This window comes from Tachysurus vachellii, chromosome 10 (genome assembly GCF_030014155.1).
Source record: "Tachysurus vachellii isolate PV-2020 chromosome 10, HZAU_Pvac_v1, whole genome shotgun sequence".
In the NCBI taxonomy this organism is placed as follows: Eukaryota; Metazoa; Chordata; class Actinopteri; order Siluriformes; family Bagridae; genus Tachysurus; species Tachysurus vachellii.
Window position 1 is genome coordinate 6,619,877 of NC_083469.1, and position 16,709 is coordinate 6,636,585.

General features: G+C 42.2%; 1 protein-coding gene across 4 annotated transcripts in view; it reads left to right on the forward strand.

Moving 5' to 3' along the window:
- The first annotated feature begins 1,351 nt into the window (after nt 1–1,351).
- Nucleotides 1,352–16,709, forward strand: part of rps6ka1 (ribosomal protein S6 kinase a, polypeptide 1) — an 87,290-nt gene continuing 71,932 nt past the window's right edge. Inside the window, exons 1-2 of one of the 4 annotated variants that reach the window (XM_060879057.1) lie at nt 1,352–1,898; nt 15,266–15,310. In XM_060879057.1, coding sequence (XP_060735040.1) covers nt 1,812–1,898; nt 15,266–15,310 — 132 coding nt within the window. In that variant the 5' untranslated portion in view covers nt 1,352–1,811. The remainder of the gene's footprint in view (nt 1,899–15,265; nt 15,311–16,709) is intronic. The other 3 variants (XM_060879058.1, XM_060879059.1, XM_060879060.1) reach the window with 3 other exon arrangements.

Consider the following 16,709-nt stretch of genomic DNA (forward strand, 5'->3'; position numbering starts at 1 on the left):
TGTCACCCAGGACCTGTTTGCCTTGGGAGACCCTACCAGGGGCAAAAAGCCCCAGACAACATAGCTCCTAGGATCATTCAGGCACGCAAACCCCTCCACCACAATAAGGTGGCGGTTCAAGGAGGGGCTGCTCCTCCACATCGAGAGGAGTCAGCTGAGGTGGCTCGGGCATCTGTTCCGGATGCCTCCTGGACGCCTCCCTGGGGAGGTGTTCCGGGCATGTCCAACCGGGAGGAGGCCCCGGGGAAGACCTAGGACACGCTGGAGGGACTATGTCTCTCGGCTGGCCTGGGAACGCCTCGGTATTCCCCCGGAGGAGCTGGAGGAAGTGTCTGGGGAGAGGGAAGTCTGGGTGTCCCTGCTCAGACTGCTGCCCCCGCGACCCGGCCCCGGATAAGCGGTAGAAGATGGATGGATGGATGGATATACATTTAGTTAAATTATCAAACATATGTATGACTTGCCAGTGACTTGCTTGACTCAAGCTACGACTTGACTTGACTTGACTCTCACAAAAATTGACTCAACTTGCTTGAGACTTGAAGGTTAAGACTTGAGACTTACTTGTGACTTGCACATGTGTGACTTACTCCCACCTCTGCTGCATGGTATATAAAGGACTATTATGACTAGACACCATTTAAAAAAACTGAACATAAAACTGTGTGTTTATTAAAACTAGTCTCTTGGTTGGTGCTCACTCTAATCACAGCAAAGAAAATACTGAAAAGTAAAATGGATAATAAATGGAGCAGAGATATTGACAAAAGAAAAAGGACAATAAAACTGAAAATAGCCTTCTGAGAGTAGGTCTAATGACTTCTGGCTCCTCTCCTCTTGCATATAATAAGTTTTGAATGCAGTAAACTGTGAGTAATAATTCTAATTCTTTATTATTGTCTCAATTGTGACAATTAGTGTTCACCTTCACACAATACTAATCAATGATGTAGGCTGATTTATGACTCATACAGCTCCATTTGGACTTCATGAAAGTTTGGATATGTGAAGAAAGACTTTCACTGTGCTGTAATGTTTATGTGCCAAGATAAAGGCTTCATCATCTGCATCATCATCATCGTCATCATCATCATCATCATCTTCTGGAGTTTAAGTAGAATGGTGCAGAAAACAAAAAACATTTGACTCAATGGGATTCTGTTCTTGTATAAGTATCGTGTTGTGTGTTCTATAACCGTGGTTATAGGCTTCTTTTCGATATTATTGAAATTATCTGGGGAAATCTAGTATTTGCGCGCGAGCGGTACATTTGCACGAAGAGGCCAGAAGGCGGCGCTGCACATCGCGTGCGCGCGGCGGGGCTCGTGCGTTTTTACGCTTCTCCGTTCATAGAGCGACGGCTTGGTTTCAGAGCGGAATCGGGCAGCCGAGGAGGGTCACGTCGGTCGGTGCTATTTAGATTTAGAAACACTGTCAAGCCGTGCAAGCGCGCGCCCTACGGAAGTATCGCTTTACCATACGTAACCAGCCTCGTTTCCGTCGTCTTTTTAAAGCAATGCGTGTGTAAAAATAAACAATCACCGTGAGTTCACCTGCGTAACCGCGTGCCCTCGTTCGTTATTTTTTTTTCTTTTGAGGAGAACCGTAAGGAATCCCGTCTCGTGCGTCACCGTTTGTGTAACGCCTGAGCGCGTGGACTACAATTATCCGTCCTGTTCCACGTCTGAGGACCGCCGCGGTAACCTAACGGCACCACCAGGATTTGCTACATCAGCCTCGAAGAAAAAAAACCTCTCGTTACATTTCTACACTTCAGAGGGAAACAGAAACTATAAAACAGACCGGAGAAGATGCCGCTCGCGCAGCTTGCAGAACCATGGCCCAAAATGGAGCTCGTGCAGTTGGAGACTGAGGTGAGACTCATTAACCTGGCAAAGGTACCACAGCTCACCTGTCGTCTTTATTAGCTTAAATGCTCACTCAGTATCCAAGCTGTTCGCTTAATAGTGATTATAAAACACATTATAACGCTTTCTCAGGTTTAAAACTAAGATTTTGATCATTTTGGGGAAAGTTTGGTGGTTTTAGAAAGAAGAAGAAACTTTTTTATTTTTTAGAGCCAATGTTGGAATATGGACACAAAAAATGGGACATTCTGTGATTATGATGGGGGAAAAAGGTACTAACTAAAGTCTCAGGTGGAAAAATAAAAGAAAAAGTACTAAATTAGGTCGGTGACATCAAAGAGACACGTTTTAAACTATTAGCATTTACATTAAAATAATTTATGGTACATTATTAAGAAACACCACATGTAGTTTCCACACTTCATGATTACTAAATAATCGTAATAGAATACTAAAAGTTCTCCTGATGTTTCCATTCAAGTGAAAGCTTTTTTTTTTGTATTGTATATCTTGGGGAAAATAAATAAATGGATTTTAACTTTTTATATATAAAAACATGACCATGAATGAATGAATGTTAAATCTACAGTGTTCACTTTCCCTCAGGAAAAGCCTTAGTTATTCCCCTTAGCTAATACATGCTGAAAAATTAATTGTCACTGAAAACACATTGTCACGGCCTAATTTGCATATTCATTGTATTATCATGATTATTTGCATACTAAAATTGCTTAGTAAAATATTGTCTAAAGATACTACAAATAGAATTTTATCAGACTATAAAATTGATTTTATAACTTCTTGTACAATGAAGAAAATGTTGGTCATTACGTCACAAACGACCAAAAATGTTTACAATAATAACAATAATAATAGAATTTTAATCAACGATTCTCAAAAACATGAAGCAATATTAAGTAGATTAATATTGTAGCTACAAAGTAAATAAATGTTGTTGTTTTTTTTAAAACACTGAGCACACAATAGCAAGTGTACTTTATAATTTACTTCATTTGTTAATAATGAGCTTAATTACATCTGTTAACTTGTTAGGGATATTTTGAGAATCAAATTCAGGTGTTTGTTAACAGATTAATAATAATAATAATAATAATAATAATAATAATTGTTATTATTATTATTATTATTAATAATAATAATAAATTAATTAGTTGCTAATGCTATCTAGTGACTAAATTGCCTTTTTTTTGTAACGATATAATATGAACACAACACCCATGTACAGCTCATGCATATTTACATATTTTATAATTAGCCATGCCCACCTAACTAACTAGAGATTTAAATAATACTTGTGATGGATGAAAGTGCAAATCTAGGAAAGGGCTTGTATTGTACCTAGTAAATGTATGTAATTTGAGTAGTAATGGTTGTAGTGTTCAGGAAATCAGTGTATATTTGTTCAGCTGTGTTGGTGTGGTGAAGGAGTTGGAGCTTTTTAAAATCTTCCTGTTTGCAGCCACTTGAACATGTTTATGGTTGGAGGTCAGCCTTTCAAGCTTACTACCACCACACCCACATCCACACAAACACACACACATTTTTTGGTATATTAACACAATCAGGCAGAAGCTCTACTCTGTGTGTTCAGTATAAACCTCTAAAACACAGACTCTTGTTGGATAATAGCCAACTGTGGCTACTTCATCACATCATTCTGTTTCGAATAATTTTCTATCCGGCCTGATCGGTCACAAAGGGCAAGAGAAAGCGCATTTTTAAGCGGATGCTCTTATTCAAGTACTTTATCGTTTCTATGGTAACAACTTCTACAGGGACTTGTATAAGATCGGGTCTGCAGATAAATGAATGAATATATGGATACAGATAGAAAGCGCTCTCTCTCTCTCTCTGTGTGTGTGTGTGTGTCTTTTATGCCAGAATATCTGAATAAAATGGATGTTGAACCTAAATGAAAGGGAAAAAAACTAAATTCCTGTAGAAGGAGTCTCCAGTACGAGTGCTTTGTAACAATCCAAGGTAAATCCGGGACTTCAGAGGGCTTTCTGTTTACTCGTGAACAGCTGTTTGTGTGTTATATAGACAGATAACATTTTGAGCCTCCAACACTGCAAGTAACTATAAAATGTCTGATGGTTCTTTGATTAGTACGCAAATCGCTGTGGTCTAGGAGGATTGAAAGGCTTGAGGATGTGCAGTTACACACACTTTAAAGCGATAATGCTGCTCTGTGTCAGGTCACTTTACACCACCTCTTCTGTGACTCTTTTTCCTGTAAACCACCTCCACACAGTGTTGCATGTGGCTTGTAGATTTCTGAGCTTTACTGTGGTGAAGTCAGGTTGTGTTCGTATTAGTGCCTTTTGTAATAATAATCTCTCAAAGTGCAGGTTTGATGTAATGATTAACCAGTGATTTATTGCAGCAGGATATCACATGACGATATATAGAGGCAGGGACCTACTCGCGCTCAAACACTGTGCATGCGCGCACACACACACACAACTACACACACACATAGACACCCATAACTGCATACACTCAACCAGTTGTAAAGTGATGATAAGTGACAAGGTGACTGATGTGCTTTGTGTGTGTGCGCTGTGCTGGAACCGAGGAAATGCTAACAGAGTCTCTCGGTGTTCATGACGTCCATGTCTTGGGCCTCTGAGTAAATAACGGTGAAGATGTTTTAATGTGAAACAGCCGGCCACTTCTTCTGAACCCATCCAGAAGAATTCGATTCCATCCCAGCTTTGGCTCGATTCAGATACACGGGACAGAAGTTAGCTTCGTCCTCACACAAGAACATTTATTCATTTCTCTCATTTTAAAATCTTATAAAATAAGTTGAATTGAGAAATAAATATATGAATTAAATATTTTACATTTGCGTTTAAGTGCCACTAGACATGCCTTCCTACACACTCAAATCAGTTTGTATGGTTTAATAGAACATATCCTTGGTGTGTGGGTGTGTATATAAATGTGTGTGTTTGTTTTAATCATTCACAAACATTGGGTTTGAAATTCTTTCCCTCACCGTCACTATTTAGTGTACATAGTGTGCACATTCATCCTAACTGCTGCCTGATTGGTTTAGTATTCATTAACTGTGTGTGTACGTATGCGTGTATGTGTGTGTGATTACTTTTAAAGTAGCTGCCGTGTCGGATCATCCCAGACGTATTCATGTACTGAGTTTTTTTTTTTAAACTCTCTTTTAGTCACTTTTTCTCTTTTCTCCACCTCATGCTCTGAACAGTTATGTGTGCAGATGTGCAGTGTGGCGCTGTACTGTGTTCAGTCTCCTGTCAACTTTAAACGCACACACATATCTATGTAGAATAATTTTATCCTCAGTGGACGCAATGTGGACTGGTAGACGCAATGTGGACTGGTGGACGCAATGTGGACGCAATGTGGACTGGTGGACGCAATGTGGACGCAATGTGGACTGGTGGACGCAATGTGGACACAATGTGGACTGGTGGACGCAATGTGGACACAATGTGGACTGGTGGACGCAATGTGGACTGGTGGACGCAATGTGGACTGGTGGACGCAATGTGGACTGGTGGACGCAATGTGGACACAATGTGGACTGGTGGACGCAATGTGGACACAATGTGGACTGGTGGACGCAATGTGGACTGGTGGACGCAATGTGGACGCAATGTGGACTGGTGGACGCAATGTGGACGCAATGTGGACTGGTGGACGCAATGTGGAGACAATGTGGACTGGTGGACGCAATGTGGACACAATGTGGACTGGTGGACACAATTGCCCCTTTTCCACCGAGGCAATTTGGGTGCTGGTTCGGAGCCAGAGCCTAATTTAAAATCAGTTTTTTCTTTTTCGACAGCCGAAGCACCGGCTCTGAACCAGGAAAAGTGGTTCTTAAGTAGCACCAAAACGTTGCTGGTCTACACTTAAGAACCGCTTATGTCAGGGGCTGTGGGCGGGGCTACTGTTAGCGCATTTGATAATGTACCTTAAGTATACTAATGTTTAATACACTTTTACTTTACCGTGATATGATACATTATCAGCACACATGATAGTAGGTAGCTACATGCTAAGGCTAACTTTTTTCTGTGTTAATAATATAATAACGTTATGTACTTTCTCGATAACAACCTCCGTTTATACAAATTACATGGAGCTGCATGTACACGTTGGATTCGCCGCGTTTGGGTGTTAATGTATGTTCACAAAGCCACGAGCATTAACAGTAAAGCAACATCCGCCATTGTTGATGTGTTTGTGTTTGTGTTTGCCGCTGCTGCGCTAACGTTGCTGTGTAACGTGACACGTATACAGTGACGTCAGACTCGGCTCTGTGATGGAAATTCAAACCGGTTCTTAGAAGGTCGCCAGTGGAACCAACTTTGAACCAGCACCAGTGCTAGCTCTGAACCAGCACCCGGTTCTTTTTGGTAGAAAAGGGGCAAATGTGGACTGGTGGCTGCAATGTCGACACAATGTGGACTGGTGGCTGCAATGTCGACACAATGTGGACTGGTGGACACAGAGTGGACTGATGGACGCAATGTGGACTGGTGGCTGCAATGGGGCACAATGTGGACTGGTGGACGCAATGGGGGCACAATGTGGACTGGTGGACGCAATGGGGGCGCAATGTGGACTGGTGGACGCAATGGGGGCGCAATGTGGACTGGTGGACGCAATGGGGGCGCAATGTGGACTGGTGGACGCAATGGGGGCGCAATGTGGACTGGTGGACGCAATGTGGACTGGTGGACGCAATGTGGACTGGTGGACGCAATGGGGGCGCAATGTGGACTGGTGGACGCAATGGGGGCGCAATGTGGACTGGTGGACGCAATGGGGGCGCAATGTGGACTGGTGGACGCAATGTGGACTGGTGGACGCAATGTGGACTGGTGGACGCATTGGGGGCACAATGTGGACTGGTGGACGCAATGTGGACTGGTAGATGCACCGGTGGGCACAATGTGGACTGGTAGATGCACCGGTGGGCACAATGTGGACCGGTGGAGGCAATGTAGACTGAGCAAAGAGTATTTTACAGAGCACTTGAATGAACACGATACAGTTTGGTGATCATGCACAGACTAAAGATTTCGTTTTTGAAGCATTACTCGGTGTGACTTCTTGCGGTAGTCGATTCCTGGTGGTGGTTTAAGGACATTAGCTCAGAAGGGGGAGGAGTTTCACAGACTTTTCATTCCTCACAACTCTCATTTTATATCTTGCTGGTCTGATGAGCCAACGGACAACACAGCCTGATTCATTCTCTCAGCCTCACAGCAGTCAAAATAGACGTCTCGTCTGTCTGGTGCTAGCTAAACTGTCTCAAATGTCTGACTGCAAAAGACTGGATGTGTGATGTTTCTTTTTCACTGTCTCAGATGCAGGACAAATAAAGTGATCGTATAGTCAACATGAGCACAACATAGAATTCGTGATAGTCCATGTTTCTGAGGGTTGCGGATTTCTATTCATGTTTCATCTCAGTGAAATAACCACAATAGAAGCTAAGCACTTCCTGCTTCCTGTTTCCTGGTTTGTTTGCATTTGTCTAATTTCTAACCGAGTTCAGTAGGAATTTCCTGAGGGTGGAAAGAACCCTGCTTTATCCTGAGCTGTGTCCTGATCTCCAGCACTCTGGACATTCACACGCTGGGCTTTTTGAGCGGCTACTAATACTGCTGCTGCTGCCGTTTACTGCTGCCGCTAATGTTACTGCTAACGTTAATGCTACCATTGCTGCTGCTGCTGCTGCTGCCATTACTGCTGCTGCTAAAGTTAATGCTAACGTTAATGCTACTGCTGCTGCTAACGTTAATGCTACCGTTGCTGCTACTGCTGCTGTTGCTGCTGCTGCCATTACTGCTGTTGTTACTGCTGCCGTTGCTGCTGTAACCTTTACTGTTACTGCTGATGTTACTGTACATTGTTACTGCCTCTGTTACTGCTGCTGTAACCTTTACTGTTACTGCTACTGTTACTGCACCTGATACTGTTAAACATAATCCATACTGTACAGTATACACACACACACACACACACACACACACACACACACACACACATTCCCTCTTTCTCAGTCATCTGCTCTCTCACTCTCATTCCTCTCATAAACACACTCTCTTACTGTTTTTCTCTCTGTCCATCATTTCTGTCCTTTTTCCTCCCTCCTTGCTTCTTATTCTCTCTCTCTCTTGCTCTCTCTTCTTGTCATGTATCTTCTCTCTTTGTCCTCTCCTTCCTCTCTCTCTCTCTCTCTCTCTCTCTCCATCTCCTGATCTCTCCCCCTGCTGTAAAGTTGTGCTGTAGCCTGAGGTTATATAATATAGAACATGGACTTATGTAAGAGGAAATGTTTTATTACAGCAGTTTAACACAGTTGGACGAATCCACTGAGAAAGCGTTGAAGTATTTTCTGTCTCCTCACCAAAAGCATCGTTTTACTTTATATGTAGTGTGTGAAATGTGTAAATGATCAGCCGTGTCTTGATCTTAACAAACTCCAACAAATGTTTTAAATATTTAATATAGTATAAAGGTTTATGTTTACTGTGTGTGTGTGTGTGTGTGTGTGTGTGTGTGTGTGTGTGAGATTCCCATTGACCTGCAAAATATCTCGATCCACATACAATCTTAGCACCAATGAGACATTCTCCACGTGATTCTATACATGCACAGTGCCACTTTATTAGGAACACCCATGCACCTGCTCGTATATGAAGTTCTCCCATTACCCGCTCTGTCATTTGGTACGGCTGATGGTGCCAAGCGGGCTTGACTGCTGCTTTTTTCATGCCCAGCAGTCACCGAAATCTTCGAAAGCACCCAGTTCTGCAGTTCCTGTCGATCATGATCATGAGACTCCCATCAACAAGAATGCAACAAATGGCTTTTGTTTTGTTCCAGAAGTAAAAGGTTTCTACTAATGAACAGATTTAATATAAATACCTTTTTTTAAATTGAAAAATAAATGTATTTGACATTTTGTTATGGTCACATCATTTCCAGAGTCTCCACTGATATGATGCCTGCTGAGAGAAAACAGTTTTGCCGTCAGTACGATCGCCAGTTTGCTAGTTTTGTGAACGATCATCATACGCCTTTAGTTGCCTTGTTCAGTATATTTTTACTCTACTCACAACTTTATTTTTAGAAGGTCGACATTTGCACAGCCGTTATTTTTCCCACCATCGATCGGAGCCAGTCACGCCATATGTCCCTAATGTATTAATAATAAATGATTTCAGGCTGCTGATGCTTTGCCAGTAACAAACTACTGACTCATCAGTGATTTTCACAAACCCAGAGCGATCTGTTTTCACTCGTCTCGTCTTCTGCGCCGCGGCCGAACAACACGTCCAGACTCGTCGCCTTATGATTTAGTTTCATCGGAATGACTTTCTAGTTGTGGATGATCACAGACTAGCTTGAGGACACAAGTTCATGATGTGCTTAATTTTCCTTTATTTATTTTAATGCACTGGTTGTAAAATGTTGTTTCTATAGCAACCACTTCATGACAGAAATGTTTGACATGTGCAATAGCGTGTCTAATTGTTGATGCGGTGAAGGTTTCTGTAAGGAGGTTCCAGTTGTTTTTTAAACTGAGGCATAACACTAATTCGTGTAGCTACAGGTGAGAAATTCTTCACCATAGGCGGCCATATTGGGGTTGTTTTATTTTTATTTCCACACGGTTCTACTTAATTGTTTTCTATTGTACAAAGCCAGCATGTTTGTAGTGAATTATCTGCTAAAGAGGGCTGTGCCATGACTACATTGTCACGTTGTGTTGATTAGACATGGGCCGAAGTCGTGTTTTCCGTTGAATATCGAAGCAGCTTGTGCAGTTACCACGGTAACACCTTTTGCTTGCATGTTGTTATACTGTGGCCTGAAGCTCAGTGAGAATAAATGTGTGTGTGTGTGTGTGTGTGTGTGTGTGTGTGTGTGTGTGTGTGTGAATCCACAAACGTCTTCCTTCTTTATCTGAACGGAATTGATGAAGAGAATCAGAAAGTGAGCAGTATAGCCTTGAATTGTCTGTATCTCCTCTTTATATTTGCTTTCTCTCTCTCATACACTCTCTCTCTCTCTCTCTCTCTCTCTCTCATACTCTCTCTCTCTCTCTCTCTTTCTCTCTTATACTCACTCTCTCTCTCTTTCTCTCTTATACTCTCTCTCTCTCTCTCACACTCTCTCTCTCTCTTTCTCTCATACTCACACTCTCTTACTCTCTCTCTCTCTCTCTCTCATACTCACTCACACTCTGTCTCTGTCTCTCTCTCTCATACTCACATTCTCTTGAACTCTTTCTCACACTCTCTCTCTCTCTCTCTCTCTCTCTCTCTCATACTCACATTCTCTTGAACTCTTTCTCACACTCTCTCTCTCTCTCTCTCTCTCTCTCTCTCTCTCTCATACTCACATTCTCTTGAACTCTTTCTCACACACACTCTCTCTCTCTCTCTCTCTCTCTCTCTCTCTTATACTCACTCACACACTCTCGCTCTGTCTCTCTCTCTCTCTCTCTCTCTCCCTCCCCCCCTTCCTCTTAAGGCTGACTGTGCAACTGCTTGCTTTTCCCCCCCACTGATATAAAAGTGTTTGTTCAGTGTATTCAGAGATTTGCATGTTTTCTTAAAGGAAACTGAAATAGTTTAAAACAGAAATGCAGCTAATCATCAGTGTGGCTTTTCTCCTGTTCTGGTGTCATGCTAAGTTAATCTCAATTCCACCAAGCTGCCACTCCTGGGCCCCTGAGCAAGGCCCTTAACCTTTAATTGCTCAGCTGAATAAATGAGAAATTTAAGCTGCTCTGTATTAAAGCAAATTCTGTAAATGTAATGTAATGTGTTTAGATATGGGGGTAAAAAACTCCGGGAGCAATGGAATAAAACCCACCAGAATGCAGATGTGTTTGTGTTGGTTAACACAAAATTAAAGGCTTCACTCTGCTGCATATAATAACATAAAATCACACCACGTGATGCTTGGATTCAGAAACAAAAACTAGTGATTTCATGCTGTTTTGTTGCATCGCGTTGCAGCTGGTGTGAGCGCAGAGACTTCTGAAAGATTTTGCCAACGAATGGCTCATGCTCTGTTTTTCCTTTTTTTTCTTTCTTTCTTTTTTTTTTTTTTTTTGCAGAGAATACAGTCTGCAAATAACTGTACAAATACTGAACTGAATAATTAGCAGCAAGATTTCAGGGTCGGGTTTCACCGGCAGCCCTTCATGTCTCCGCTACACAATATCTCTCACCTCGGCTTCACCCATCGTGTTAATTCAAGATGGAAATATCCACAGTTATGATTTACTAAGCAGCAGTGTTGGTGGGATGGTGTGTGTGTGTGTGAGAGAGAGAGAGAGAGAGAGAGAGAGCACGCGAGAGAGAGAGAGCGAATGGTTCATTTTCATACAGAACATTGCATTTGTATCTTCAACAAGAGATCATGGATAAGCTTTTCTTTGAGTCTGTATCTGGCTCATGTTTTTATTCCACCTGAGATTTTTAACCGTCAGGTGATGTGTTGTGTTTGCAAGAGAGTTGTCTGTTGGCGTCAATGTTAGCATGTATTCCTCAGTCATCATCCTTGTGCACGACTTAACCGGACTAGCAAAAACAGTCCTTCCATCAGAGGACTCAGAAAACACACCTTGGTCAATGTATTTCTAAAATTTAGATGCACGTACTAGAGTTACAACATTTGAGGAACTTGCTCAACTCATGTGGCCCAAAGTTTGTGGCCATCTGACTGTAAGACTCATGAGCTTGGTGAACATTCTGTTGTATATCCAGATGTACTTTCCCTTGGCTGTTATTATGTGCTTTATTCTTCTGGAAGGCTTTCCACTAAACAAAGGAGCGTTTCATTAACATATACCATTTTGCAGACACCCTTATCAAGAGCGACGTCTGTTTATCTCATTTATACAGATGAGCAATTGAGGGTTAAGGGCCTTTCTCAGGGGCCCAGTAGTGGCAGCTTGGTGGCCCTGGGATTTAAACTCATGACCTTCTGATCAGCAGTCCAACACCTTAACAACTACATCCCCATTTCTGTGTGGATTTATGTTCGTTCAGCTACGAGAACATTAGTGAGATCAGACACTGATGTCCGGTGAGAAGGTCTGGGGTTCAGTCTGTGTTTCAGTTCATCCCAAAAGGTGTTCAGTCGGGTTGAGTCCGAGTCAGGGCTCAGTTCAGGACACTCGGGGCCTTAACACACCAATGCCCCTTTTCCACCGAGGCAGTTTGAGTGCTGGTTCGGAGCCTAATTTAAAATCAGTTCTTTCTTTTTCGACAGCCGAAGCACCGGCTCTGAACCAGGAAAAGTGGTTCTTAAGTAGCACCAAAACGTTGCTGGTCTAGACTTAAGAACAGCTTGTGTCAGGGCTGTGGGCGGAGCTACTGTTAGCGCATTTGATAATGTACCTTAAGTATACTAATGTTTAATACACTTTTACTTTACCGTGATATGATACATTATCAGCACACATGATAGTAGGTAGCTACATGCTAAGGCTAAGTTTTTTCTGTGTTAATGATAAAATAACGTTATGTACTTTCTCGATAACAACCTCCGTTTATACAAATTACATGGAGCTGCACGTACACGTTGGATTCGCCGCGTTTGGATGTTAATGTAGGTTCACAAAGCCACGAGCATTAAACAGTAAAGCAACATCCGCCATAGTTGATGTGTTTGTGTTTGCCGCTGCTGCACTAACGTTGCTGGGAAACATGACACGTATACAGTGACGTCAGACGTCAGGCTCTTGGCTCTCTAACCGATGGTAAGGCAAACTGGTTTTTAGAACCTTCGCCAGTGGAACCAACTTTGAACCAGTACTAGCTCTGAACCAGCACCCGGTTCTTTTTGGTGGCAAAGGGGTATTGGAGGCCCTTAAATTTAGATTTTTGGGGTACTTTGAGTTTAGTAGTTTTTAGTGTGCTTTGAGTTTGGTTTCCTTCAGGGTTGGGCATTTTAGAGTCCTAGAATTTTGAAGTAATTGAAGTCCTTCAATTTTGGGATTTTGGGAGCCATTACCATTGGGAGTTTTGGGTTTCATGTTTTGCAAGTCTTTGGGTTTGGGAGTTTTATGGGACCCCTGGTGGGTAAAACTTTGTGGTCCCTCCAATTAGAGAGGTTAGGGGGCTCTTAATTATAGCCCCTTAGAGCTAAGTGTTTATATGAAGTTACTGAGATACAACAGAATATGAAATGTGCTGCATCTGTAGTGTGAATAAGTTGCCAGAGCTAATACTTTCCACATGTACAAAACCCTAAAACAGCAATTTACTCTAAACTGAAATAAACTTGCGTCATTAAATGTTTACAGCACATGCCTATACATAATGCAAAATAAAAAATAAACCTGTTGCACCGTCGTTAAAGACTTGACACGAAAAAAAGGAAAACAAACCCTGTTCTTATGTGACTTGTATGTGAGTACTTCTGCTTTCCCAAAGGTTTTGTGGTTGCCATATATTACATTCATGTTACAAGTGAGTTTGTAGTACAAGTGTGAGAGTCTTGTCTGTGGTAATTCTGCACACTTTACAGACCTGGAGTTTTGCCCGAGCTCCGTCATGACGCAGAGGGCCTCTGTGAGTACTATGCTAGTGGATTGACTTTAACAGCTTTCTGTAATGGCACTTTTATTTCACACCGAATTGGCCTCCAGGGCCTCGACCACAACGCAAACTTTTTTGCCTTTCTCATTTCCTCCCACTCGTTTCCTTGCTCTGTGTTTTGTTTTTTTTTACTCCCTGTCGCTTTATTTTTCTTTGCTTTTCTGTACATCAGCAGAGTCGGCGTCTCTGCAGCCCTGTAATATTGTCAGTAATTACATGTAACTGTAGCAGTAATACACACAGCACCTTTAATCTTGACATCTATGCTTTTTGGTAATCGATGGAGATTTGGTGCAGCAGTAGTGTGTTTCTAAACCCTTTGAACTGTGCGTGTGTGTGTTGGGGTGTGTTTTTTGCAGGGGTGGATAAATCAGTATGCCTTGTGCCTGGAACCAAATTGTGTCCTTGGTTCTTCGTTTTGTTTTGTATTTGCCTGGCAGACAAGCAACCTCAGTGGGCTGTTGATCTAATTGTCACCAGAGCTTTTTATTGTTCTTGTTCTACTCTACACATGTACGGAATTTGGCAGACACCATTTTCCAGAGCGATTTACATTTTATCTCATTTATACAGCTGAGCAATTGTGGGTTAAGGGCCTTGTTCAGGGGCCCAGCAGTGGCAGCTTAGTGGCCCTGGGATTTGCTTGGTGGTCCTTGATGCTAGAACAGATAACTACGGCTGACACGATCATAGACCCAGTCGTCCACACTTGGCTGGTGTCTCGCTGACTTTTTACTGAACCCATTTTCTTCCAATTTGCTAATCTGCCAGTTCTCATGCACTCACCAGCGCTCCCTTATTACATGACCGCTACCAGCTGGAGAGGGTGAAGGCTAACACGTGCTGCCTGAGACATGCGAAGCCCGCTAACTCATCACAGGGTGATATAAGACTCTAGGAAAGCGCTATATATCCTCATCTTCATGCATGAGCTTGCAGACACCAAGTAGGGCTGGGCGATATTAAGCAGTGACGTGACATACGGCTAAGTTCGGTGACCCATACACAGAATTTGTTCTCTGTGTTTAACCCATCCAAAGTGCGCACACACAGCAGTGAACAGTGAACTTTGCAGCGGGCCGTGTGTTCTGTGTCTGACGCCGCAAAACAGAACCAATTCCATATGACAGATGACACTGTGCCTTTCTTTCTCACTGCCATGTTGTTTGTCTATCTCTATGGCAAACGTGCGGGGGGAGGGATGAGCCTACAGGATGAAACTACAGGAGCCCAGAGGGGAGCGTCAGCGGATGTTAAAGAGAAAACCGATTTTCATTCAAACAAATCAAGGTAAACTACACATTCGAGTAAATCGATAAAATCAATTTATCGCCCAGCTCTAACACCAAGGATTATCTGTTAATGCAGTGTGAGACAGATAGTCTTACTCTCTCCTTCAGTAGAAACTGTAGTCTGTTTTTGGACTTCCAGCTGCTGATGGTTGTGGCATCAAGGGATTCAAACTTGCAGTCTAACGATGATGATGGTGACAGTGATGATGATGACGGTTATGACGATGGTCTCAGCCACTTTGTCAGAGAAAAGCTCTGCTTTGCTGCTCCATCTGACTCTTCCTTTAATAGTGGGCTGGGGTGCGGGTGGGGGTGGGTTTGGGTGGGGGTGTAGGGTATAATCGCCCTTTAGAGGAACCTGCTCTGATAGTAGTGACGATTAGACGTGTATCTGTACGCATGACACGCTGTTTTTTCAGCAAAAATAATCGTCTAACGTACGTCTCTCTTTTTATTTTCGCAGAACGGACAAAGCACAACTGAAGATGGAGTCACTCCAGGGGTCAAGGTAAGAGAAGATGGGGGGGTTTTTTTTTTTACAAAAGATCTTGTTCTTTATGGTCATGTCTGGTAAAGGTGAAGTCAGTGTGATGGGAAACAAACACACACACACACACACACACACACACACACACACACAAACGCTCATTTAGAATAAGTGCCATTTTATTCTAGTAACTAAAACACATCTGATTGCTTTTGTTAATCAAGTCATTCGGAAACGGATTTTAGGGTCAATTTAAAACGAAGCCGACTCTGAGCTGCCGACTGGTTTGTAAATGTATTGTATCTATTAGCGAGACTGAACATCTCAGCAGATTATTGTCAGCATTACTTTAGCTCCCAGATGTAAATACGGATCCTCACACCATTACAAAGCACAAATTAAAGATATGATAATGGATTGGATCATTGATGGAAAATTAAACGTCCAATCAGAGTCCAGTTCAGAATTTCGGTTCAATACCAGCATTCTGCTGAGATTCAGGGTCGAGGCACGGTGAGGTCGTGCTTCTGCATCCAGCTCGGTGCTGTTAGGTGACGACCTGAACAATACACACAGACACAAACCCTTTCAGGTGGTTTTTACTGATTTGTTCATTTTATTAAAGCCTCTTTTGTTCTGTGTCCCTTGCTAAAAGGTTTTGGAGTAATTGCTAAATGAAATAAATACATTAAGACGCGTATTCTGTTTCTGTTTGGTCTAAAAATAAATAAATAAAATAGAGGTAATGAATTAAAAATCTTTGTTATTCAGTATTTTATTGTAATTTTCAATGGTGTTCAACCAACAAATAAATAAACCAATCGAAGTAATTTATTAAATTAAATTTGATTTTATTTGCTTTTATTTATTTTTATATTAAGTAAATTTAATTTTGATGCAATATTTTACTTCACTTACAATATTAAATAAATAAAATTGTAGATTCATTGATTCAAACAAACCACTAAGTTATTAAAGGCGCACGATGTTTCAAAAATGCTTCAGAAAACCGAGTCGGGCCGACTAACAAAACAAACGTGTAGCCAATGAGCAGAAAGGGGCGTGTCTTCTCAATATGCAGCGGAGAGAGTGTTCAGTGCGCGTGTGTGACAGCAGAAAGCGATTGAAACATCGACATGGCAGATACCTGCCGTTACCTCTGCCTCGGGTTCTAGGTGTTGAACGTCTTCTTCTGCGTGAAACGGAGCTAAACCTTTCACGGTACAACACGCAGTACTACAAAAACACATTTGTATTACCAGAGTATTACTCATTGTGTTCATTTATTGATAAAAATATACCCTCCGTCAGCTGCCCCAACAGGTTCCGCCATAACAGTTGTCTGGGTTACGGATGTATGTGTGGGGCGGAGCTATCGAAACAGGGGTGACACCCATTTGGGTTAGGGGCGTGTTTGTTT